The sequence below is a fragment of the Cydia fagiglandana genome, chromosome 21 (assembly GCF_963556715.1).
Source record: "Cydia fagiglandana chromosome 21, ilCydFagi1.1, whole genome shotgun sequence".
Taxonomy (NCBI): Eukaryota; Metazoa; Arthropoda; class Insecta; order Lepidoptera; family Tortricidae; genus Cydia; species Cydia fagiglandana.
In genome coordinates, this window is record NC_085952.1 from 3,553,580 (window position 1) to 3,581,563 (window position 27,984).

The following is a 27,984-nucleotide window of genomic DNA, read 5'->3' on the forward strand; positions in this document are numbered from 1 at the left end:
TATATGTACATACATGCATTCTTATAAGCTAAGTATATGGCACAATTTTTGTAGACAAAGTCAAAAACTAATAATTTAAAATGAAATTGATAGTTAATGTCTTACACATACATGTCTGTGGTAACATATATGTCTAATAAATATAAAATAAATAATTTCATAATCAATAAATACTTTATCATGCTTACAAATTACAATTTTCCAATTTTTTATTTATTACATCTTTAGGTATTTAAATAAAAGTAATGAAACAATTTGTACATTTTCGGTTAGTATTAGTAATGTTATACATTTATTGGTTAACCGACCAAATACAAAACCGCCTGGATCAGTCACTGAGTGACATGACTTTAACCTACATTATGTTTTTGATCATGTAATGTTTTCATCTACCTTCAATTGGCTTAAAGAGCCAATTGAGGGTAGATTTTGTTAACTTTTATCTAAATACTTAAAGATACAGACTATACTTAGGATTTTTTATAATATGAATGAAAATATAAAATACAAAAACAATACCTACAGAACATATTAACTGACATTTATAAACGGGTCTATAGCGTATTTATTTTATTACCTTTATTACCAAAGTTTCGACACGGCGGTTGCGATAGACCCGTCTATTCGACACGGCGGTTGCGATAGACCCGTCTACGGCGTCTACATATAAATGTGAGTTATGTGTTCTGTTCGGTATTAAAACCTTATTTTATTGTTTTTCTACATTTTAAAAATGAAATGCATCAACAAGACGTCTTGTCGTATCCGATTTGTACCATGAACACGTATTTTATATAAATATAAAGAACCAGTGCGAAATATGTGTTTAATTCAATATATATAATACATAATCCACTTCATTTTTGGTCCTTCGAACCGGATATAATTCAATATATAATGTTGAAATACCATTAATACCATGTCCGACCTCCAGGCCGGCACAATTTTTTTGTGGAAAAATCTGGTTCAATGGTGGATGATTATGCAATAAAACTTTGATTTTATGAAAAGACGCATTGTATTATTACTTTTCACACACATTTATACCGTGAATCGACACAATAACTAATTTTCAGTTTTATTGTAAAGGAAAGCGAACTAGCTTGAGCCGCCATTTTTGCAAGAGTAATTTGCCATTCATAGTGGAAATAGTTTAATTTGAAACCTCAAACAGCTCGGCCTAGATTTATGTCAAGATATTTTATCTGTGCTTTTTCTCTCTTGCAAAAATGGCCGCTCAAACTAGTTCGCATTCCTTTACAATAAAACTGCACATTAGTTATTGTGTCGATTCACGGTATAAATATATGTGAAAAGTAATAATACAATGCGTCTTTTCATAAAATCAAAGTTTTATTGCATAAATCATCCACCATTGAACCAGATTTTATCCATATCAAAATTGTGCCGGCCTGGTAACGCGAAAGTTTTAAAATATACACTTTAGTATTTTACTATCAAGTAAATCAAATCAAATGCTGTGGCTGCTGTCGGTACATCCTGCGTCTCGGCGTTGTTGTGTCTGTGATTCGGCGATAGGCGTGCGCGCGCGTGGCGGACATTTTTGATATTCACACCGCTGCGTTCAGATGCAGCGGATCGTTCGCGTACCAAATAGACTGCCGTATTCGAACTTCAAGATATTCACAAGAGACGACACGTACTAGATCCATTCTAGATACTTTATAGTTTAGATATCAACTAGTTCTCTTTTGCAGCGCAATTCGGGCAACCAACGTCACTTTTACGTTAGATAGAGTAAGATACTCGTATATCTATTAGATGTGAATTGAATCTCTAAGTCATATCCTGTGGAAATCGTTCAAGAGTATCCCCAGAATAGCGCAAATGTCAAATTTGACAGGTTAGAACTTAAACATATCGTTATCGTATCTTGGTGATGTCTAAAAGATGTCTAATAGATGTCTATTTCAAAATCCGAATCGGGCCCAATAGGCAAAAACGTGTGCTTGCAGACACAAGGGGCCCTTTATTTAGTCATTTAAGCCCGTCCAATGCGATAATATTTCCTTTATTCAATTAGGGTCTTAGGTTAGGATTTTACAATGTGAGTATAAAGTAAAATATAAAAACACTTACAAAACATTACAAAAATATATAAACACATTATAAAAAACTTAACCCTTAATCAAACGGAACACTTTACGCTACGTCTTACGTAGGCGAACAACGCGCGAACGCGGCGCGGCGCGGCGCGGCGAAATCAATCCTTTGATGCCCATAGAAGTGTCCTACGTAAGCGATCTCGTTGCGAACGCGGTGCGGCGCGATTTGCACGCGAATGTCACGCGGCGCGGCGCGGCGCGGCGCGGCGGCGGCCGCTTTCGCCGCGCCGCGTTCGCGCGTTGTTCGCCTACGTAAGACGTAGCGTTATATGAGATTTTTGAAAACTAAGAATGGTTTTTAGGTAATTTGGGTGCGTAGATTACGAAAATATATATTTAAAAAAATTAAGTGGGGGAAAAGGGGGGTTTTGCTGTGGGAAATTATTTCCCGTTATCCGTTACGGAATAGCAAAATTGGAATGAAGTGGGAAATAGTTTCCCATTGTCCGATACGGTTACAAAGTTTTTACTAGTTAGTAGCTCCTCCCGGCTTTGCTTGGAACTCAAGTATGACTTTTAGTTACATCAAAGAACGAAATAAATAAATAAATAACAGGAAAAAGAAAACAAAAAGAAGGCAGAGATTATTTTGTGTTTTATTTATTTATTAGGGTTCCGTACCCGAAGGGTAAAAACGGGACCCTATTACTAAGACTCCACTCTCCATCTGTCTGTCTGTCTATAACAACTAATACTAAACACATAATAAAATAAATATTTAAGTGGGACTCCCATACAACAAGAGTGATTTTTTGGGCCGTTTTTTGCGTAATGGTACAGTCAACAACAGAGCTATGAATACAGGCAAAGTGTCAAAAATATGTATACAGTACATTATTGCCTGTACATTAAGGTCGTGTATACATATTTTTGGCACTTTGCCTGTATTCATAGCTCTGTTGTTGACTGTACGGAACGTATTTACTTTCACTTGCCCGGTTATTTTTCATATTACTTTACCAATCGCTAAAACGTGAAAATGTTCTCCATGAATGAACAATAAGCTAGAAATAATAAATTTCTATTAGCTGTCGACAGTTTTAATTATAATAAATGCTACAAGTATCATTTCATTTATTTCCAATAGACATTTGTATGGCGCGAAACAGAAGCCCATTTCCCATGGTTGACAACTGACAGGTACACAATGATCTTTATTTTATTTACTTTGCTGTTTTGATTGCGGCTTTCATTTTAATAGGGAATATTATGCAAAACTCTGCGTAGAGGGCGTCACTAGGTCAATCACATGGTCTACCGTGAAATACGTCAAACGAAAGTTCGGTTTCTGCTTCTGTATCACTCTTGCTTATTAATGGTAACATTCCATTTCTGACCGCAGCTGCACTACTAGTACTGAACGCGTCGCTGTTATTGTCAATTTCCATAGTAAAATGAACAGTAATGCAGCTGTCGTTGGAAATGGACTGTCACCTTAAGCCATCCCATTTTATTAATGTTAAAATGTGTCCATTTTGTTAAAAAAAAACGGATTATGTATCGTTATGAATAATGTAGGTAGTAGCACAAAAAACTATTAAAAAAATATATGAGTAACAAGTTTCGGAGAAACGATGATTAATGACTACAAAGCGGTATTATTAGAAATATTCGAATAATGAATTGTATATGAGCCAATATGGACCCCAATTTTACATTGTGTTTGAATTATGTTAACTACAAGAAAACTACAAGAACAACAACAAACAAACATGCAGCTAATATTAAAACATAAAAACACACAACATTAATAAAATGGGATGGCTTAAGGTGACAGTCCATTTCCAACGACAGCTGCATTACTGTTCATTTTACTATGGAAATTGACAATAACAGCGACGCGTTCAGTACGGGTCCATATTGGCTCATATACAATTCATTATTCGAATATTTCTAATAATACCGCTTTGTAGTCATTAATCATCGTTTCTCCGAAACTTGTTACTCATATATTTTTTTAATAGTTTTTTGTGCTACTACCTACATTATTCATAACGATACATAATCCGTTTTTTTTTACTCATAATATTGTCACTGAGAATGTATCTGTGCCCATAATGTTATTTGTAAGAATTTCTCGAAGACTAAGGCGAGCATTTGCTCTCGCTACGCTCGCTCACTGTGAGGGTCACAGGATTTCGGTTCTGTGAGGTTTTTACCTAACCTAACCCACCATTCTGACAGCATTTCGGTTCTGTGAGGGTCGCAGTTCTAACCTAACCTAACCCACCTTTCCGGCAGCATTTCGGTTCTGTGAGGGTCGCAGTTCTAACCTAACCTAACCCACCATTCTGGCAGCATTTCGGTTCTGTGAGGGTCGCAGTTCTAACCTAACCTAACCCACCTTTCTGGCAGCATTTCGGTTCTGTGGGGGTCGCAGTTCTAACCTAACCTAACCCACCATTCTGGCAGCATTTCGGTTCTGTGAGGGTCGCAGTTCTAACCTAACCCACCTGTCTGGCAGCATTTCGGTTCTGTGGGGGTCACAGTTCTAACCTAACCTAACCCACCTTTCTGGCAGCATTTCGGTTCTGTGAGGGTCGCAGTTCTAACCTAACCTAACCCACCTGTCTGGCAGCATTTCGGTTCTGTGAGGGTTACAGTTCTAACCTAACCTAACCCACCCTTCTGGCAGCATTTCGGTTCTGTGAGGGTCGCAGTTCTAACCTAACCTAACCTACCTTTCTGGCAGCATTTCGATTCTGTGAGGGTCGCAGTTCTAACCTAACCTAACCCACCTTTCTGGGAGCATTTCGGTTCTGTGAGGGTCGCAGTTCTAACCTAACCCACCTTTCTGGCAGGATTTTAACCTGACTTGACCTACAGGTGCATTCTGTTATAAATAAAATCAAATATGTCAAAATCGACATGTCGAGTAATAATATATGCATAAATTTTAGTAATAGAGATATTTATGTAGAATGACATTATGAATATAATAAATTCGAAGTTCCAATGAGTATTGTTTAAAATGAAAATGTACAATGATCATTAGGATGTAAAATTATATGAGATACATTTTCGGAGTTTCAATAATCGAATTTGCAATTTTATATGAACTTTGGCGCACCCGTAAAATTGTTTTAAAAAATTAAAAATGACGAATACGTGGCCACGTGTAGTAGCGTTCCGACCAAGGCACAGCCAACTCATGGGCCAAGCGTTGGCGGAGCGTTTGCCCAACGTGTAGATGAGCCATTATACAGGGTGGCCAACTTAGAGGTATACAACTTTTTTTTGCCGCCATTTTATTTTGGCGGTAAATATGACAGTTATTGCATGAAAATTAGTTTGTGTAGATACGGCAAATTTATTATGGAGCGTTTTACGGCGGAATAACGTGTCACACGGCACGAGTTACAATAGAAACATTAAAAATAACGTTTCCCGGTCGATTAATTTCGTGAAACGGTGACATTGACTGGCCCCCAAGATCGCCTGATTTAACAACTCCTGACTTTTTTCTGTGGGGCTATCTAAAGGGACATGTCTATGCTAATAGGCCAACGAACCTTCAGCAATTAAAACAAAATATTCGAAACACTGTCGCTAAGATAACGCTAGAAATGTGTGAAAAAGTGATGAAAAACGCGATGAAAAGGGTTCGCATCTGCCATGCTGCTAGAGGTGGACATTTGTATGACATTATTTTCCATGTGTAATTGCTGACCCTACATATTATATTTAACAATGAATACTTAATATTTTTTATGTTTTATAGAATAAAATTTCAAAAATAAAGTGTATACCTCTTATTTGGCCACCCTGTATTAATCAAAGTGATCGTGTTCCGCCAAATCAGTAATTATTTAAGTTATCTTTCCCACGCAACGTCAGCGCTGATATATGACACGTGTGACTTGTTTACCATCTCCATCAGTTATTAGGTTTCTTATTCTATTATTTGTTTTCGGTTTTAGAGGTCCGTGAACACTAAACTTTACTTATATTTTGTAGGTAAGAAGAGTCGTGGAATGTATGGGGTCCAATACATTCCACGACTGTTCTCTTTCCGCGCAGACTAATATTTACAGTTTCTTTGTCTCATTTTGTTAAGGAAAGATACATATTTAACTACAACCAAATTTATTCACCCCGACATTTTTAAACGTACCGGTTTTTGTTTTGTTGGTGATTTTTTAGGGTTCCGTACCCAAAGGGTAAAACGGGACCCTATTACTAAGACTCCGCTGTCCGTCCGTCCGTCACCAGGCTGTATCTCACGAACCGTGATAGCTAGACAGTTGAAATTTTCACAGATGATGTATTTCTGTTGCCGCTATAACAACAAATACTAAAAACAGAATAAAATAAAGATTTAAGTGGGGCTCCCATACAACAAACGTGATTTTTGACCGAAGTTAAGCAACGTCGGGCGGGGTCAGTAGTTGGATGGGTGACCGTTTTTTTTTTTTGCGGTTTTTTGCATTATGGTACGGAACCCTTCGTGCGCGAGTCCGACTCGCACTTGCCCGGTTTTTTTTGTCAGATGTGTCGTTTTCAAGCAAAAGGCTCCCACATTGCCTTTTGTCATAAGTATGCCAATGTATCCCAAAAATATAAATACAGTAGAGTCCGGTTATAACGACATTCAAGGGACCGCTGATATTACGTCGTACTAACCGGACGTCGTACAAAACGAGCCGCCAATTTTAATATATTTTTTAATCAAAATAATTACATCATTTTGTATTTATTAATACTTATGCGACAATCAAAGAAATAAAACATTTCTTTTAAAATATATATTTACGTTAGTATTACGACACCTTGTCTTAAATGGAGAGACTTGTGTGTTTAGAAGAAGCCACTTTTCATCAAGGTACGCGTACTCACTCGTTATCCGCAAATTACTCGAATCCCGTAAAGTAAAAAGTCGTAATTCTTGGGGATCTAATCAAGATTACGTTGTTTTATCACATAGTTCCTGTGGCCACCTCCTGTGTCCATCGACAGATCAGCTCGAAGGTACCTACCACAATATTGCATTGTCACCCAACTTACATAATTATATCTTATTTATCTTATTTTTTTTATTATATGTGAAGTTTAAGCTCAATCGAATAATGGGAATTGTTTTATTTAGTTTGCAAGATTACGAAAAGTCGCATGACTATCTATTTCATCTTGCTCCCTATATGCAAAAGGGGGAGGAGAGTTTGGTGCGCGGGACGGAGTAAGCTTCTTACCAACAATTTATTTGTAAAAACTACGTCGCTCGTCGTTGTAACCGGACTTGACGGACGGATTTTGAGTCAATTTCCGTCGTTGAAAGCGATCGGTCGTTATAAGCGGAGTCGTTATAAACGGTTGTGCTTTCATAGTAGCTTGTACTAAAACCAAACAAGTGCCTATACTTACGTCGTTATAAGCGGTTGGTTGTTATATGCGGAGTCGTACTAACCGGACTCTACTGTATGTAAGTTTTCCGTTGAGTTACGAAACCACCATACGTTTTCGTAACTCAGAGGAAGTTTTTTAGGACATACAGGGAAATTACGCTGATAATATTAAACCTACTGAAAAGGAAATTCTATCTATCCGCCAAATTTTATTTAAAACTAACAAAATAACGACCCACGTAAAAATCGGCCCTTTTAATGTGTTTTTAAGACATTCTATTTCATTCCACATTTGTAGAATTTATCAAAATTAAATACCTAAAAACATTTTTTTTATAATTTCGTATTTCGCAAAATCGAATTCTTCACTTTCAACAATACGCTCGCTCTTGACGTATAAATAATTGATTATTCGACAAAATTTGAGTGCAACACGAAACATAAACACGGTAATAGTGTCAGATACGGAATTTTATCGAACATGATAATTTATCGATTTAGACGTTTAGGTTTTGCTGACGCGTAAAAATAAAACTGGACAAGTGCAAGCCAAAGGTTCCGTACTTTTTAGTATTTGTTTAGTTTAGTATTCGGCAACAGAAATACGTCACCTGAAAAATTTCAACTGTCACGGTTCATGATAATAAAGATACAGCCTGCTGACAGACAGACAGACGGACAGTGGAGTCTTTTACTAGGTCCCGTTTTTACCCTTTGGGTAAGGAACCCAAAAAAAAACTAATAATCGTTTAATAAGAAAATCGTTATACAATATTTAAAAAAAGCTTTTGTGAAACACAGATAAGTATGTTAAATGTAAGTATTAGGACGTGTCACTCACGTATTTTAAGTGGAAAATTACTCGACATGTTTCATTTCACCCCATAACACCGGAAGCACATGTATGACACATCGAGCAATTCCCGAATTAAAATACGTAAGTGACCTTTTAATACACCTAGAATCAGGGAGAGGACCTCTGATGCTCGCGCGGGTTCGTACCTGGTGCAAAGGCTGGCCATCGCTATCCAACGTGGTAACGCGGCAAGTATCATGGGCACCTTAGCACCCGGTACAGCCCGCGGAGGTCTTTTAGATTAAAAAATTTTAATATTTAGATATATTTAAGTTACTTTTGTATGATTATTTATGTACCTTTAACCTTTTGTATAATAAATAAATATATATTTAATACACCTAATAAATTATTAAAATATGTCTTAAATAATAATAACCAAGCAATCACGCAATAAATTCGCGCCAATCAGTCTTAATAGTCTAAAAACGGCTGACAATGTAAACATATATGTAATATGTTTAGCAAACATATTGTATAGCCTTAGTACTAAAGAGGCGTAAAAACCCCGGAAACATACTGATCGTGACTAATTGACAGCTATCAAATAAAAATAATATTAATCACGGATCGTTTTTAGGGTTCCGTAGCCAAAGGGTAAAACGGGACCCTATTACTAAGACTTCGCTGTCCGTCCATCCGTCCGTCTGTCTGTCACCAGGCTGTATCTCACGAACCGTGATAGCTAGACAGTTGAAATTTTGACAGATGATGTATTTCTGTTGCCGCTATAACAACAAATACTAAAAACAGAATAAAATAAAGATTTAAGTGGGGCTCCCATACAGCAAACGTGATTTTTGACCAAAGTTAAGCAACGTCGGGCGTGGTCAGTATTTGGATGGGTGACCGTTTTCTTTTTGCATTTTTTTCCGTTTTTTTTTTTGCTTTATGGTACGGAACCCTTCGTGCGCGAGTCCGACTCGCACTTGCCCGGTTTTTTATTTAGGTATAATGGACTGAACTGATTGGATGGAGACGTGAGGTCGCCACAGGAATTAGGTAGAATAGGTAGGTTCGTTATAGGTAATACCACGAGATTGAGTTATGGGCCGAGGCTCTGGGCCCGATTCGGATTTTGAAATAGACATCTATTATTAGATATCTTTTAGACATCACCAAGATACGATAACGATATGTTTAAGATCGAACCTGTCGAATTTGACATTTGCGCGATTCTGGAGATACTCCTGAACGATTTCCACAGGATATGACTTAGAGATCCAGTTCACATCTAATAGATATCTTACTCTATGTAACGTAAATGTGACATTGGTTGCCCGATTTGCGCTGCAAAGAGAACTACTTGATATCTAAACTACAACGTATCTAGAATGGATCTAGTATACGTGTAGTCTCTTGTGAATATCTTGAAGTTCGAATACGGCAGTCTGTTTGATTCACATAGTCCGCTGGATGCGGGTGGCGCAAGCCACTATGACCGCATAGTGGCACTCTTTGGGGGCGGCATACGTCCAGCAGTGGACGTCCTCTGGCTGATATGATGATGATAATGATGAAGGATATGGAAAGGGTCAAGTGTGGAGTATCCGCTATGGGGTATATTAAATGGTATTTCATAAATAAATACCGAGAAAAATCATTAAACACGAACAGGGGTTTTAATCCATGACTCCTACTTTTAAAGTCGCTTGCTTTGCTATTTGGTATTTAATTGTAGGTTTTTCAATTTAAAGAATAATGAAATTTTGTGAAGGTAGGCACTTCTTGGCACTTACATCATTCTGACACTGATCGCGATTTACCGACTGGCAATCACAGACTCCTCCTAGAAGACTCCGCATGTATGACGCGTTTATACGTGGACTCGCAGTCACCATATATGGACCAAAGTCCGGCTAACCTAACCTTGCACCGACTTGAACAGAACAAAGTTAGGGACTGTCATTATAATGTCATATTTTCATAGATATTTAAGAATGATGACATTGTCACACTCTGTCATTGATATTGCGTCGTCCCGGTTAGCTAGTTAAGAGTTTACCAAATTGCAAACTACAGTAAATGATTCAATTTATAATGCTGCATCTAGTACGAGTATCAACAAGTCTAGTATCTGCAAGTATTAGTATGATCTGTAACACATGTCACTAACGTCGTTCTGTCACAGGCAGCGAGTTAAATACTAAATGGCAACGTAGATAGCCGTAATATTAATTATTTACTGTTCATCACATGCACCGTAGGGGTGGTTCACGTTTGTATGAGAATTTTTTTAACTCTAGCTAGAAGAAGTGGCACCCCCTCATTTTGTTACACTTGTTATGTTGACAAAATACGCCAAGTTTTGTAATCTTATCTCAACTGCAAGGGGGTACTCAAATACTTTGAAATTTTTCAAATCCAATAAAATCGAGTTATTATTTTTTAGATTTCTATAAATAGAAGTAAAAATGTTTTTCTACTTCAAAACAAATCACATGTGCAAATAGTGTGAAAACAGATACTTAAATAATATTCTGAATAGTAAATACTTTTTTTGGGTTTCATACTAACATACAAAATTTCAAAGTGGTTGAGCACCCCCTGGTAGTTGAGATAAAATTATGAAACTTGGTGTATTTTATCATCATAATAAGTGTAACAAAATAAGGGTGGGGTAATGGGTAAAAAAACATTTTTGAACCATCTTAATGCACCGTCTAGTAGCAAGTGTTCTGTGGCACGTGTCGCTTAAGCCATACCGTCCCGAGCTGCGAGTTAAGTACCGAATGGCAACCTAGATAGCCGACCTTGCTCCCGATACCGTTTGTCAGTTAGCTAAAACTCGTTTAGATATACCTACCTAAACCATTCGTACATGTGTCCTGTCGACACAATATGGGCCCGAATCGGATTTTGAAATAGTCATCTATTAGAAATCTTTTAGACATCACCAAGATACGATAACGATATGTTTAAGATCTAACCTGTCAAATTTGACATTTGCGCGATTCTGGAGATACTCTTGAACGATTTCCACAGGATATGACTTAGAGATCCAATTCACATCTAATAGATATCTTATGATATCTAGCGTAAAAGTGACATTGGTTGCCCGAATTGCGCTGCAAAAGGGAACTAGTTGATATCTAAACTATAGCGTATCTAGAATGGATCTAGTACGTGTCGTCTCTTATGAATATCTCGAAGTTCGAATACGGCAGATTACCGTCTCTTATAACCTTTAACTGTAATTTTTCAAGCTGTAAAGGTAAACGTACTAGTGCTCGACGTGTTAATCCCCAATAGATGACACCTTGCAATCACCTCTATTGACAATGACTTAAGTTTCAAGATGACATGTACTTTTACCAGTACGTTTACTTTACGACTCGATTCGGAATAGTACATTATTGTCGAGGCTCGGAAGTAGCTACTTGCAGGCTGAGGATTCGTTTTAAACGGACGACCTTGGGAGTCCGTTTAATTGAATCCGAAGCCAGCAAGTAGCCTTCCAGCCGAGTCATATATAGTGCTTTTCTCAAAAATGGTGCATGAAACATAAATATCATAGAAACATTTTACAAAAGCAACGTTCTTACGTATATATTTTCACAGAGAAAAGCCCTTGCCGCCTTTTTATTTTTTTAATAAAAAAATAGAAGTGTATTTTTCTGCCGAAAATACGCCAACCTATTTGAGACAACTAAATAGTCGCGGTACTAATCATCTGTTTGGCTGTTTAATGGGCCTGTGCCTTCATTTGATATGGCCATTTGAACTTTTAAAAAGTTTGGAACTCGACAAATAATGGAATTTGTATGCAACATTGCAGTCCCAAAATCGAGACTGCAATGTTTTTAACTTTTTAATTTTTGACTGACCATAAACTCCGCGCTTCGCGACCTATTTTTTAGACGGCAAAGTCGACTTTGCCGTCCATTTTTGAGAAAAATGAATTTGACACTCACTAGATATGAAATAGTAAAGATATGTGACGTTCCACTGCAAAAGGTACCTTACGGCGGCTGGTGCCGCGATTCGAAAAAATGAATTAGAGATTCACTAAATATGAAATAGTGAAGATATGTGACGTTCCACGGAAAAAGGTACCTTTTATGGCGGCCGACGTTTACGTCGCATAGCGCCGCAATTATATTGGAGCGGCGTTAATAATAGCGTAAGCGCCAACCGCCACAAGGTACCTTTGCCAGTGGGACGTCACATATCTTTACTATATCGTATCTAGTTAATCTCTAATACATTTCCCGAATCGCGCCGTTATTGGCTTCAAATAAAAGTCCTGGATGAGTCCAAAAGGATGACCTGGCAACACTGGCCGGGACCAAACGTCAAATTAGCTCTGCGTATTTAAATAAGTAATTATAATTAATATAATGGAATAATTAACAAGTTATGGTGATAAATAGAACCTGCACGTCGCAATTATAGTGCTGTATCATTATCTAAAGTGTTACATTAACATAAGAAGAAATATATTGACGACAAAAAACATGGAAACTGTCAACGATGTAACGTTCCAGATTTAAAAATTACACCGTTTTTGCCTGTATTTCACCGAAGATTTTACAGATGAGTATTGTTTTCATAATTTATAAGCCTAGTTTTTAGTTTATTTCTAATTGTCATACTTTTTTTTGCTACCTTCATACGATTTGAGGAGAACTTTGTTTAAAACATAACAGGATTTTAACATACCTAAATATCTTAATTCATTCTTAAATCACCTTAAGAACCATTAAATCATACCCTGCGGTAAGCAGTTAACTTATAAAACAGCAAATTATGAAATTTATTGTATAAATTCTAAGAAGCTTATCACAGTTATCACTTACAAATCAAGTCATTTGTAGTTTACATTTTTTTTTAAATCACTATATTCTGTTAGAAGCATTGAATTTCATTCATCTATTTTGCTCAGATGTCATACACTACCAATATGTTTACAGCTCAAACTACTAAGATGACTACACGCAGGGATGTCCTGGTTGCTAAAATGCAGCAATTACAGAAAGAACTGAAAACAGCCGAAGAATTGAACAAAAGACTCCTTCAAGAACAGGAAGAGAGTGCAGAGCAATTTGAGCAAGTTGTTAGAATAAACACAACCCTCAAGTCTCAGCTCGCTAACCAGGATGTTGAGTTCGAAGACATGCAGGGGCAGCGGGATGAACTTCAAGCTGCCGTTGATCAGTTCAAGAATTGTCAGGAGATACATGAGCAGGCATTACAACGCATCCAGGACTTAGAACAGCAGCTGGAGGAGTCAGAGTCAAAACATAGTTGCAAGTATTGCTCCGGCCACTCCGGACTGCGAGACAATAATTTAAGTATTTTTGCTGAAATTAATAGCTTTGATGTAGATTCAGTCGATGATAGCATAGGATTCTCCCCAATGGTAGAAACAGTAGATTTAAAAAGTTCTGTGCACATTGAAGGCAGTAGTGATATTAGAGTCGCACTGAAAGGATCCAAAAAAATAAAAAAATATTTAAAACTCAGTAGATTCATAAAGAAATCTAAACTTTTGCTAAAACGCCATAATTCAATATTCAAAACGATACAATCCAAATGTAACAGTGTCGCCTTAAGCGATGAACTTCTAAACTGCCAATACCAACTAGACCGGACAGTAGAAGAATTGAGTCATCGCTCCGATGAACTAGAAAAATTAGAATTAAAGTTGAAAAACTTAAATAATAGAGACGAACTGTCAAGTAAAGCGTTACAGGAATACATAGCCTTTATGAATAATGTTCTAGAACCGGGGAGCGGCTACACTCTGCGTATGGACTCGCCGCGGCCCCCGCCCCGCCCCGCCACGCCGGACTCGCCCGCGCTGCGCGCCGCCCTGGCCGCGCCGGGCTCGCCCGCGCTGCGCGCCGCCCTGGCCGCGCCGGGTTCGCCCGCGCTGCGCGCCGCCCTGGCCGCGCCGGGCTCGCCCGCGCTGCGCGCCCTGTTCGCGTCGCGCGCCGCCCGCGCGCCCGAGCTGCGCGGCGACTCCGCGCCCGCCCCTCGCGTCGCGGATCCGGCGCCCCCGCCGCCATCGTCACCGCCGAGCCGAGCCGAGCGGGTTCCATCGGGGCCGGGCCGAGCCGAGCCGACTCCGTCGCTGCCGTGCCTCGTCGAGCCGGCCCCTTCACCGCCGAGCCTTGTCAAGCTGGCTCTGTCGCTGCTGACCTACGTCGAGCCTGCGCCATCCCCGCCGAGCCCTGTCTCGCCAGCTCCATCGCCGCTAGGCCTCCCCTCGCCAGCACCAGCGCCGCCCCGCCTCGGGTCTGGGGCGGCCCCGCCGCCGCCGCCGCGCCGCCCGCGCGCCGCCGGCCGCCGCACGCTGCTGTACTCGGACGAGGTGGGCGCCGGCCTGGGCGTGCTGCTGGCGCAGCGCTTGTCGCAGGGCGTCGTCAACCACTGTCACCCGGGCGCCTCTGTCGATCGTTTGATCGAATCTATTTCTGCGGGCGAGTTTGACCGCGACTCGACGCTTGTAGTTTTATTAGGGAATAGTTTAGACTGTACTAAGCGAGATATCTTAAAATTATCCGCTACGCTGTCGGCGATTGACCGGGGAGAGGTTGCTAAAATAATTATCTGTGCGCTCCCTTATAGAATGTCGAGCAAGGTCAATAAGAGGGTATTTCATTACAATTCTTTATTGTATAACCTTTCCTTGTACAGTAGTACGATTTCGTATTTTGATACGAATAAATTTATAGAAGATTTTGTTATGCCCCATAAGAGGACCTACCTACCGAGAAGATGTCTTGTAGAGTGTGCTAACCTGTTAGCATATAATATTGAAGACCCCGTCGTGGCTAGCACGGCGTCTAATAGCCTTAAGTCGCGTAGTATTTTACGCCTTGGTAGCATAGGGTTTGAGATGGAGCCGCCTGGTGATTTGAATTTAAACTAATCGCTACGACAACGTGTGCACCAGCCGGCTCCGTTCATATTGATCACTGTGATGCTAGTATGTTTGGTAAAACCAATTTATTGAACTTAGTTCATCAAAATATCCAAGGATTTACCTGTAAGGAACACGAAATTGATTTGTTTATACAGTACTCGAATATTGACATTCTCTGTATAACTGAGCACTGGCTTAAAGATCATGAATTTATGTTTAATTTCAATAATCATAGTATAGTAAGTTCATTTTTTAGGAGATCTTGCAATCGCGGCGGGTCATTGATAATGGTAAAACATAATTTAAAAAGTAAGGAGCGTAAAGACATTGTTGACATGTCAGTGGAACGCCTTATAGAACTTTCTTGTGTTGAATTGGAACAATTTATAATTATATGCGTGTACAGGCCCCCATCGGCAGACTATAACTTATTCGAATCGGTCATAGATGAAGTACTTAGTAGTGTTTTTGGAAGTCATAAAAAAATAATTGTATGTGGTGATTTCAATATTAATTTGCTAGAAAATTCGCCATTATGTGGAAGGTTACTAAATACTTTTAAATCCTTCAATTTAGTCAATTTATTTTGTGAACCCACTCGAGTCACAGCAACCAGTGCTACATGTATAGATAACATCTTTAGTAATAATGACGCGATTAGTAAATCTGTTATTAACAACCTAAGTTCTGACCACTGTGGACTAAAAGCTTCTTTCAGCGGGAAAACTGAAGAAATTCCTCAAGATACTTTGTGCAGGCCGATTTCCGAAAGTCGCCTAGGTTTATTCAATCGTAATATTACTAAACAATTATGTTGTCTTTCATGTACCCAGGAAAACCCTGACTGTTTGAGTTCCGAGTTGTTTAATTGTATTAAAAAGGAATTTGATGCCTGTTTCATTCAGAAAAAGGTGCAAGGCAAGGCTAAGACTAAATTTAGCGACTGGGCTACACCGGATATTCACGAGAAAAGACGCCGGCTCTACGACTTATATGATTTAAAGGCAACTGATAAAAGCCCGGAATTTCTAGAGTACGTCAAAAATTATTCTAAATCTTTTAAAATGTTGTGTGTCGCCGCTAAAGCCGATTATTTGTCGAAAAAGATCCTAAATTCCAGCGATAAAGTCAAAACTGTATGGCAAGTTATCAGTAATGAAACTGGAAAACGTAAACTGAAGGATCCGCACTACAACCTACGAATTGCTGACACTTTAGTAAGTTCCGACCGTGAAGTAGCAGATCATTTTGAGCGGTTTTTCTCGAATATCCCGGTAGAAACAACAAGATCCCTTAATTCATCGCCAGACGTCGCTGAAGAAATTTTGAAGACAAATGTGGCAGAATGTACAGAAATCTTCAAATTTTCGTATGTCTCATCGAATATAGTTCTTAAGACTTTTAGGTCTTTAAATTTAAAGAAAACAGAAGATCTTTGGGGCCTGTCTGTCAAAGTATTAGATTCCATCATTGAGTCAATTACACCATACTTAGCTGAGATTTTCAACAGATGCATTGATGCTGGAATTTTTCCAGATATTATGAAACATAGCAAAATTATCCCTCTGTTTAAATCAGGAACGAGAACAGATCCCACGAACTTTAGACCGATTTCAATACTACCGGCATTAAGCAAAGTGTTCGAGAAACTTATTCTGAATCAACTATTGTCACATTTCAACAGAAACAAACTGCTTGATAGCAATCAATTTGGTTTCACCAAAGGTCGATCAACTACTGACGCCGGTGCGGTACTTCTAAAACACATCTTTGATGCTTGGGAAAAAGCTCAAGATGCTGTTGGAATTTTCTGTGATCTGTCAAAGGCATTTGATTGCGTTGATCACGAAAATTTAAAGAGAAAATTAAGCCGCTATGGGATAAAAGCTAGTGCCCTTGACCTGGTCTCATCGTACCTTTCGGATAGAACTCAGCGAGTAGTTATTAATGGAACTCAATCGGCGGGGTCCCCGGTAGCCCTCGGAGTGCCTCAAGGTTCAATTCTTGGTCCCTTCCTGTTTTTGGTATACATTAATGACTTACCAAAAGTTGTGCAAGATAGACATGATATAGTGTTATTTGCAGATGACACTTCCCTTATATTTAAAGTGGACAGAAAGGAAAATAGCTTCGAGAGCATTAATGACGCGCTATCTACCATTGTAAACTGGTTTACGGCAAACAATTTGCTTTTGAACGCCAAGAAAACCAAATGCATCAAGTTTACGCTACCTAACGTCAAGCAGGTAAATAACGGCAAGATTAAAATAAAAGGTGATACGCTGGAATTTGAGGACCGAACTGTTTTCCTGGGAGTCACTTTAGACTCCAAACTGCAATGGCATGCACATATAGGCACTCTAGCCGGAAAACTTAGTTCAGCAGCCTATGCAGTGAGGAGAATCAAACAGCTGACAAACGTAGAGACGGCCAGGCTGGTATACTATAGTTACTTCCATAGTGTTATGTCTTATGGAATTCTGTTGTGGGGAAAAGCGGCAGATATTCAGACAATATTTGTGCTGCAAAAACGAGCTGTACGTTCCATCTATGGACTGGGCGCTCGAGTATCCCTAAGAGAGAAATTCAAAGAAGTTAACATTCTTACCGTTGCATCTCAATACATACTAGAGAATATTATGTATGTTCGGAAAAACATCCACGAATTCAAGGTTAACAGTGATATCCATAACTATAACACTAGAAACAAACATAAACTTGCCGTGCCCGCCCACCGCCTCCGTAAGGTTAGTACGTCTTTCGTCGGGAACTGTACACGTTTTTATAACAAAGTCCCCACTGATGTAGTGAATTTACCACTTCACAAATTTAAGTCGCACATTAAGCACTCCTTGTTATGTAAGGCGTACTACACTGTAAATGATTTTATAAACGATAGAGATGCTTTTAAGCCGGTAGCTTGATTGGTTTCATTAGTATAATAAGAATTAAATAAATATTGTTTTTTTTTTACACTGAATTAAATATGCTAGTGTCCAGTAGAATTGACACATGAGACAATGATGTTCTCGCTTGATTATATTGTTTAATTTAATTTTAGTTTTGGACACTTGGAGACCTTATACATCTCTAAGTACATATTTATTTATTTGATTTTTATTTTTGATTGTACATACTTACCTATATTTTTAATGTTTCTGACACTTAGAGACCTTTACATCTCTAAGTCAACTTAGGCTAGTAATTATGTGAAGCTATATTACTGTCTTTTTATGTAACATATGAGCACAAAATGCCGTGTCTTACAGCTACATGTTATTACTATTTTAATATTAATATAGGCCGGTAGCTTGAACATGTCATGCTCGCTTAAAAGTCTTTGCTTACGGTGGCGTTGTTGATCGGGTCGCCACTTTCCCGAATGAAGGTTGAGGGAGGCGATGGCTGAGATACGCGTCATACTCGTGAACGGGTGCTGTTTGTGGAGACTGGTCTGTTAAGCTAACACGAGCTATTATACTTAGTAACTTTTATTAATTAATTACAGTGAGACGCCTCATTCTGTTCTCGTATGTTTCTTTTCTTTTAATGAATGTATTAATTATACAGGATATTGACTCTTGGAGACCCTATACATCTCTAAGGATAACTTGATAAACTATATAATCTTATAGTTCTGACACCTAGAGACATTTACACCTCTAAATATTATAGATTTTTTGTGTGTGTTTTTTTATCTGTATTTTGTATGTAATTCGACATTAAGAGACCATATACATCTCTTAGTAATTGTAATACGTTAGATTGAATTGTTAGTTTTAATTTATAAAATTGTTGATGTTATTATTTTTGCTTTTATGTAAATTCAATGTTGACGTGTAAAAGTGCCCTTGTGGCCTATTTGCTGAATAAATGTTGATATTTGATATTTGATATTTGATATTAGTCCACTAGCAGTAACTTGTTGCTGCAAGCCACTAAAAATAGGCCAGAGAAGGCTCGCGCCGACCTGCCTTCGTGTTTCGACGATATTCGTTAGTTTCACTCTTTGTTTTCGTGGTTAAACTCGAGTGTAGTGGCAGAGGTGTGTAAGTGCGTTTTTGGCGTTTTGCCACAGAATAAATAATAGTACTAGGTACAGAAGACTCACTATCTAACAAAACGCGTCTGTCACGATCAGCACAGATGTGGCCGCTAGGTGGCGACAGCGCCACGCGCGGCTTATGGCAAACCTTAAAATTGGGGTCGAACGGATGTACTTTTATCTACCTGTAGCAAAGCGACGAAATCGCGGAGTGAGCCACGCCTGGTTTTGCTATGATATCGAACTACTAAATTACGTTGTGCCAATAACAACCTGTCACTTCTTTAGCTTTTTGTCTGCTCGATTTTTAGGGTTCCGTACCCAAAGGGTAAAACGGGACCCTATTACTAAGACTTCGCTGTCCGTCCGTCCGTCCGTCCGTCCGTCCGTCTGTCTGTCACCAGGCTGTATCTCACGAACCGTGATAGCTAGACAGTTGAAATTTTCACAGATGATGTATTTCTGTTGCCGCTATAATAAGAAATACTAAAAACAGAATAAAATAAAGATTTAAATGGGGCTCCCAGACAACAAACGTGATTTTTGACCAAAGTTAAGCAACGTCGGGAGGGGTCAGTACTTGGATGGGTGACCGGCGTTTTCTTTTTGCTTTTTTTTGTTTTTTTTTTGCATTATGGTACGGAACCCTTCGTGCGCGAGTCCGACTCGCACTTGCCCGGTTTTTTTCATAATATAGGAGGCAGACGAACATACTTACCTACGATTTGCCTAATGGTAACATTCCATTTCTAACCGCAGCTGCACTACCGGTACTGAACGCGTCGCTGTCATTGTCAATTTCCATAGTAAAATGAACAGTAGTGCAGCTGTCGTTGGAAATGAACTGTCACCTTCATGGCCTGATGGTAAGCAATTAGTGTCGCTGTCGCCCATATTCCACATACAACATACTATACCTACATCTCTCTCTCTCTCAACCACATGTCTCCGGAGAGTACTTGAGTTCTTCGGACACATAGCCAGGAAGACTGGAGACAACCTGGAAAAGCTAATGGTCACAGGTTCGGTGGAAGGGAAGGGGCCGCAGTCTAACGCGATGGTCCGACCAGGTTATAGTCCGTTTTGTTTAGCATTAGAAGGAACTTCGCAGAGGTAAGCTTTTGGTTCCAAATCCGGCACTTTGGTTCCAAATTTGAAGTAAATTATATGTGTTGACCATGCTACATTAGATAATTCAATAATTATTAACAATTAAAGAGCCTGATAAAAACTGCACGCTTACTTCTGTGGAGTTCTTTCTAATGCTAAAAAAACGAAGTATAGCAAATCGCTATCCATGAAAGTCCATGATGCCTTAGAAGACGCAAGGGATCGGATAGACGGGATCTCATAGTCACCCAGATATTGATATATTATATTATAGTTGAAGTTTAATAATGTTAATTTAATTTTAGTGCTCGTTTATTGAAATGTTGAGTGTGTTTATTATAATTATTATGTACCTATGCTTTGTTTATGTGATCTGTTTTAATATTGAATAAAAGATTTGAATAATATATGTATTATCGAATATCAAAAAAAAAAGTTAAAAAATGAAAAAATGAAAATGAAAAATTGTTTATTTGGATTAAAACATTTCAGTTCAGTTAACAAGTAAACATTGCCACTTAATACTATAATAGCCTATCCATATCTCAACGGTGGAACCCTTCTCTAAGCACCATACTGGGCTGGCTGAGATGTAGGATCAGTATCGCCGTTATACGCGCCACCAGCATGTGTATCCGAGGCACACGCCACCGTTCTAAGTCGACCGCCAGGTGGCTTGGGTTCGACGACGGTGCCGCCCTTCCACACATCGATTGAAACCACTTTTCTACCCTACCCACATATGTATTACCTAACCCTTTGCCTATGTACTTATGATTGTTTTAATGTAATAAATTTTTGTCATCCATAAAAGCTGAAACCGTTAAAGGCTGGTTAAAGCTCCGAAAAGTTTTAAAAGCCCCGGCGAAATAGGTCGAATATTCGAGTTGCGGGCTTTCGCCGCGGCCACTCGGCGAAAGCTACAGTTTGCGAAAAAAGTTGCGATGGACAGGAAAAGGAGAGAAGTCGACGCTTTAAGTTTTTTTTTTAATTCAACTCTTTTTCAAACGCAAAAGTGTACCACTGGAAATTTGGATTTCGTGTGATACAAGTTCGGGGGTCGGGGGATACAAAATTAATTGAGTTACTTAAATTGTATCAAGCAGAAAGCTAAGCTAAGAAACAAACACAAAAGTAGAAAATTCACTGTGTTGTCTGCTTTCCCACTTTTAATTTGTTTCTAAGCTTAAAAAATTTAAATGAAATAAAATAAACAAGTTAATTAATTGAATGGTTTATTGTGAGCATCATTGCGACATTGCGACATATAAAAGGACAGAACAGTATGTATTTTAAACGTTTAGTCATATTTTATGAATTTCGAGATTGGTCCCGTAGCAGAAGCTGTTTAGTCTGAACTTATTTGGCGTCTATATTTTTTGAATAAGACATTCAAGACGACAATGCTACTCTATGGTTTTCTCTATGATGCATTTTGGCTAATAAGATTATTTGTCGCGTCGTTTGCCCCTTTTATACTAAATTATGTTGTATTATAAAATAAATGCAACAGTGCGACTCTATTCCATTCTTTTGCCCGATCCATTTCGGCTAACTACAGCTACGTACGATAGTTAGTGACGTCTGTAGGAAATTGCGTTTTCGGCCATTGTCTGTGAACGTCCCCGCTGTCCGGCGGACACTAGTTTGTGGACTTTTAAACTGATATAGCCGTTCGGTTTGAATGGACCGAAATCGGTAACGACGAAACTGGACTATAGCTATGACTATAGACATAAAGTTTTAACGTTGGAATAAAGTGTGCGGTATTTTATGCGATAAATTTAGATTTAAACAAAATTATTGTTTTCTCAGTAAAGGTCTTAAACCATATGTAAACGTAACGCATGCACTAGCAGTTTTTTTCGTGGTTGGTACGTGACGTCAAAGATATCACAACGTGAAACCATAACATACGAACCTTATGGTAAGCGGTACCGCGCTCAGTAGGTGATTATTATTTTTTATTATTACAAATGATTTACGGGGCAATTTAGCAACTTACGCATTGATAAAATCAAGACTTAAAGGCTAGTAATTTGAATTGAGCGTTAACTTCCTCAAAATTACGACATTTGGTCACAATAAAACTGTCGATGATTCAATTTACTGTTAAATTATTAATTGGCTGACCAATTGTCTGTATTATTATTAAATCGGTGGTCGCCAAATCGCCGTGACATCACATTGCGAACCAAAAACCACGATCACAGCATGGAGGCATGATATGGGTGTATGATTTTTTATTTGGATTGCGATCTTCATTGCATAAAACGAACTGACAAAGGCAACGGTTTATTTTGTTTTTAAAATGTTAGACAGAATAACTTAAAATTAGAAAGCAGAAATATATATTATTCAATATTATTTTTAAAATATTGTAAGTTAGATCTGCATTTGATACTAAATAATCGTAAAAAACAATTAGCAATAAGTATTGTCCAGCTAGGAATAAGATTATTTTGGTATTATTATTTTATTTGTGTTTCAACCGTTTCGGTTTACAATTTGGTTCAGTTTTAAATTTTCCAAAATGGAACTTTAGTAATAGAACAATCCCCCGGGGCCCGGTGAAGGACAAAGGGTAGTTATCACCTTACCTTTTTTTTTTAAATACCTTACCTAGCTATCAATTATCATCATCATTTTATGCATGCATATGCTCAGTAATAATCTGAATACACCTTATCATCATCATTGGCCACAGCATCTTTGCAGATGATAGTTGCAGCGACTGAAGAAAGTATTTTGAGGCGGTAGTCTCCAGCCTACATCGACTGCGATGACTGTATAGAGTCTATACAAGTGGCAAGAAGTGCCGATGGGCCATTGGTCTATACTATAGACCAATGGCCCATCGGCACTTCTTGCCGCATCGATCACAGTGAATACACCTTAATAATATATTATTTTCAGCCTATATACGTCCCACTGCTGGACACAGACCTCACATGCGCGAGAGGCCATGGGGAATACACCTTATTATAATTTGTTGAGGGTTATAAATATATAATTTATCTGTAGACTAACGGTCCAGTCACAGCATGCATTGCACGGACACGGTAGCCATTTAAGCGTCAACGCATTCGCGGACTTTGGAGTCACCATTCGGACACTAGGTCACGCAAACTATCATCTAATCGATTGCAGACACACGAGAAATCTAGACTTGATGACGGGGCAGACGGACTGGCGTTTAAAAGCAGTGACCAAAATGTAAACAAATATTTTTTTGCTGATGAGCGACTTTTTGAGTTAGAGCATGTTTAAATAGGTATATATATTTAGCAATTTATACACTTGTTATGATATTCGTTTTTATAGTTTGTGAAATTATTGCCACTAACTATAATGCCAGCATCTACGCCATCTTGCCGAGGGGTATTTTTTTTAGGTTTAGGGGTGTTAATTTTTTACTTATTACGGATATGTTATTGTAATAAGAGTTTGCGGCACTGGCGGACGAGACTTTTGGGCCTTGCTATATTTCCTGAAAACTTGTTGGGGTGTCTGGCGACCTACAAGCAGGGTCATATTTTGCCCAAAGGCTGAGGTTAACCATACAGCGGGGCAATGCGGCCAGTGTCCTGGGGACATGCCCCAGGTCACATTAGGGTTCGTCAAAAATTGATTTAGTACCCATGTAAATATTGTAAATATATATTGTAATCCAAATATTAAATAAAATTTTAAGGATACGTACCTACTATAATTTAGTTAGATACGTTTAGTTTATAAGTTTTTATACATTTATTAATATTTCCGAGTTTGTTATTTTCTCTGTAACTAAGTAACATTTCTAATCCGGGGGCCTACCGCGAACCACGTTCAACGTGTTACCTCCCTGTCACACTTACGTACGAATTTACAAGTGCGACAGTGAGGCGACCTCCGGACTTTGTCCCATTATTTCGGACAGTAGGTCGACGAAACTATCATCTAATTGTTTTGAAATAGTATAGTTTTGATGACGAGACTATTAAGAAATAATACGTACCTACTTATACAAATTAGCGATACAGCTGAATAAATACCTTACGTATTTCTGCATGTAGTAGCAATTTAGTTTTATTGAAGCGCTGGTGGCCTAGCGGTGAGAGCGTGCGACTTGCAATCTGGAGGTCGCGGGTTCAAACCCCGGCTCGTACCAAGAAGTTTTTCGGAACTTATGTACGAAATATCATTTGATATTTACCAGTCGCTTTTCGGTGAAGGAAAACATCGTGAGGAAACCGGACTAATCCCAATAAGGCCTAGTTTACCCTCTGGGTTGGAAGGTCAGATGGCAGTCGCTTTCGTAAAAACTAGTGCCTACGTCAAATCATGGGATTAGTTGTCAAGCGGACCCCAGGCTCTCATGAGCCGTGGCGAAATGCCGGGATAACGCGAGGAAGAAGAAGAGTAGCAATTTAGTTTTATTATAAGAATAGCATTTAAATATACACTAAGACTCCGCTGTCCGTCTGTCTGTCACCAGGCTGTATCTCATAAACCGTGATAGCTAAACAGTTGAGTTTTTCACAAATTATGTACCTATTTCTGTTACCGCTGTAACAACAAATACTAAAAAGTACGGAACCCTCGGTGGTCGAGTCGGACTCGCACTTGTCCCGGTTTTCCAATGTCCCAACTGTTGCATACTCTTTTTGGTGAGTCCCAAGATAGAGGCTCAGTTGATGTCTACCGGACACCTTTTGTGCATACTACTGTATTCTTAGTTATTCTCAATAAATTCATTCTTATTCTTAAATAGTTTAAATGCAATACCCACAACAACAAAATGGTATTAGGGATCATGAGGTAACCGCTTATTATGCGTCTAGACGAAATGCATTTGGACAAGGTCGGTGCAGTTGGTTCGATGTAAGTATACACGCTGCTGTCTCTGTCCTTCGTATATAAATTGGTGAATTAGGGGTTTGGGATTTTAGTTGTGTATTTTTAGAACGTAAGCAATATTGGGCAAGACCTTGGGGACAATTTGTATATTTAATTAAACTGTAGCTTGATGTTACAAAAAACCGGACAACTGCGAGTCGTAATCGCCCACCGAGAGTTCCGTACTTTTAGGGTTCCGTACCTCAAAAGGAAAACACGGAACCCTTATAGGATCACTCGTACGTCTGTCTGTCTGTCACAGCCTATTTTCTCGGAAACTACTGGACCAATTGAGTTGAAATTTGGTACACACATGTAAAGCAAAAAATGGCAAAAAAATCACGTTTAATGTATGGGAGCCCCACTTAAATATTTATTTTATTTGTTGTTATAGCGGCAACATAAATACCTACATCAGCATGCGAAAATTTCAACTGTCTAGCTATCATGGTTCATGAGATACAGCCTGGTGATAGATAGACAGACAGACGGACAGTAGAGTTTTAGTAATAGGGTCCCGTTTTTACCCTATGGATACGGTACCCTAAAATAGCTCACCACAAACGAATTGAAGTGCATGTAATGCCGCCGCACACTTTAAAGGGATTAACAGACCGCCGGACGGTATCGGCCTGTCAGTTGTTCGGAACTGTCAAAATTTTGTTCTAACTGACAGGCCGATACCGTCCGGCGGACTGTTAAACAGTGGGCCCCTTAAGAATTTAATGTCTAGTTATATTAGTTATCATCACAGCCCATCCTTTTGAAAACACTATTCGCAAGTAAAACATAACTATTCATCACTCTCATAAATCCATAATAGAAACTAGATATCAAAATACGCCACCCTAAAGGGCCCCTACCAAAACATCCATTGAATAGGTTAGGCTAGATTGTTTTAAAATCTAGCCTCGTGTAGCCATGTTTGGAATCTCAAAAGTCATTTAACTATTGTACTAATGTCTACATCCGGTTATTTGGTGAGGTCATGTGTTTTAAAATGTGCAAGATGGTTTCCGGTTTAGTTTTCTGTATGGAATTTTCTGTACGCTTAAGTAAGAATTGTAAGTAAATTGTGTTTTACTGATTTAAACTTTCACGATTTTTACTCATGCGTACTCGAGCGTTTTCTGTGTGCACCCTCAAATCTGATTTACAAATACGTAACATGTAAGTATACCTAAAGGAAAATAATGTATGTAAAACATGTGAAAAGAGCATACCAGGGCCCTGGGCCGCCCAGCAGGAAGACGTCCTATCGGACGCCCCAGATCGCTGGTGCGGACGCCCCAGGTATCGCTGGTGCGACATGGTGGAGGCGGATCTGCTCGAACTTCGAGTCAATAATTAGCGAGAGGTCACACAGGACCGAGAAAAGTGGCGCTGTCTTGTGTCGGAGGCCAAGTCTCAATTTGGGACGCTGAGCCAACGGAGTAAGTCAGTAACATGAATACTAACATTTTTTTAAAGTAAGTACTTTTTTTCAAATACTTCAGTGGTTTATTATTAACTCAAATGCAGACTGAATGCAATATGTGACAATGTTATTGTAATATAAACATGTATACAGGTGTATGTTTGTCCTAAGTGGGTCAAGAGCTATATTTGAATGAAGGTCACGGCTTTTCAATTCAGGATTGGAGTTTGAATAGTTCTGGACTTATATTAACTTATTTTGTATGACGTCTATGGATACAGGATATGCTAAACAGTCTAAACCTATGATAATAATAATATAATCTGAACTCCTAACTTAATGTAAATTTCATTCGATAGCGTGACGGACGTACGCGTTTCCGTTAAGTCTCATTTTGTATGGGATTTTGAACAGCGCCCCAAGCGGGACTCTATGGAGATTCAAAATCCCATACTAAAATGAGACCTAACCCAAACGCTATCGAATGAAATTTACACTAGCGGTACTGCACAGAAACTTCAAACATTTTTGACCTCGTAATGCTTTTAGTAGGTTTTACGTTTTTTACAAGCTTTTAATATTTAGTTTCACCTGACCGTTGTCTGTCTGTCTGTGTGTAATCAAATCTTGCAAGTTAAATTTGATCCACTTCCCGGTTTCCGATTGAGCTGAAATTTTGCATACATACGTAGGTAAGTCGGGTGAAAATGCAATATTATGGTGTCATTGAGCTGATCTGATGATGGAGATCGGAGGTGGCCATAGGAACTATGTTATAAAACAACGAAACCTAATTGTGTTTGGGGTTTTTAGAATTGTCTCGATGAGCGTTAGTTGCCTGTGGAAAGAAAAGTACAGTCAGCGATTAAAGCTTGTACCAAAAATGAAATTTTTGCCAATAACTTATTTGTGTTTGTAAACGTTTCAATTTCAATAGTTAGTCGCTAATATATTTTAGCGTGTGCAAACAGACTGACAAAGCGGCATCTAATCTCCTTAACGGCAGGAAGCCCTCCAAACAAATCCAATATGGCTGCCTGTAGGCTATGCATTTGGAAGATTTGTTGTCAAGTAAATAAGTAAATATGGTCCGACCAGGTTAGCAAATAGCTATCCATGAAGGTCCATGATGCTTTAGAAGTCGCAAGGGATCGGAAGGCTGGAAATCTGCAATCCGGAATCATGTGCTCCACTAGGAGGCCACGACCCTCAGCACTGAGAAGAACGTCTTATAGTATGTCAAGCCATTTCTGTCAGCAGAAAAGAGCGGCAAATAGTCTGTCAAGCCATATCCGTCAGTTGAAAAGAGCGGCAAATTAAAAAAATGTAGGCGCGAAGG

At 38.8% G+C, this 27,984-nt stretch overlaps 2 protein-coding genes across 2 annotated transcripts in view; both read left to right on the forward strand.

Annotated features, from left to right (window-relative positions):
- The window catches only part of LOC134675153 (mushroom body large-type Kenyon cell-specific protein 1), a 276,201-nt gene that overhangs the window by 22,425 nt on the left and 225,792 nt on the right, over nucleotides 1-27,984 (forward strand). The gene's annotated exons all lie outside the window — the stretch shown is intronic.
- LOC134675354 (protein diaphanous homolog 1-like) lies at nucleotides 13,252-26,579 on the forward strand. The gene is made up of 2 exons (XM_063533564.1): nucleotides 13,252-14,775; nucleotides 26,445-26,579. The coding sequence occupies exons 1-2, from the start codon at nucleotides 13,252-13,254 to the stop codon at nucleotides 26,577-26,579; spliced, it is 1,659 nt and encodes a 552-aa protein (XP_063389634.1).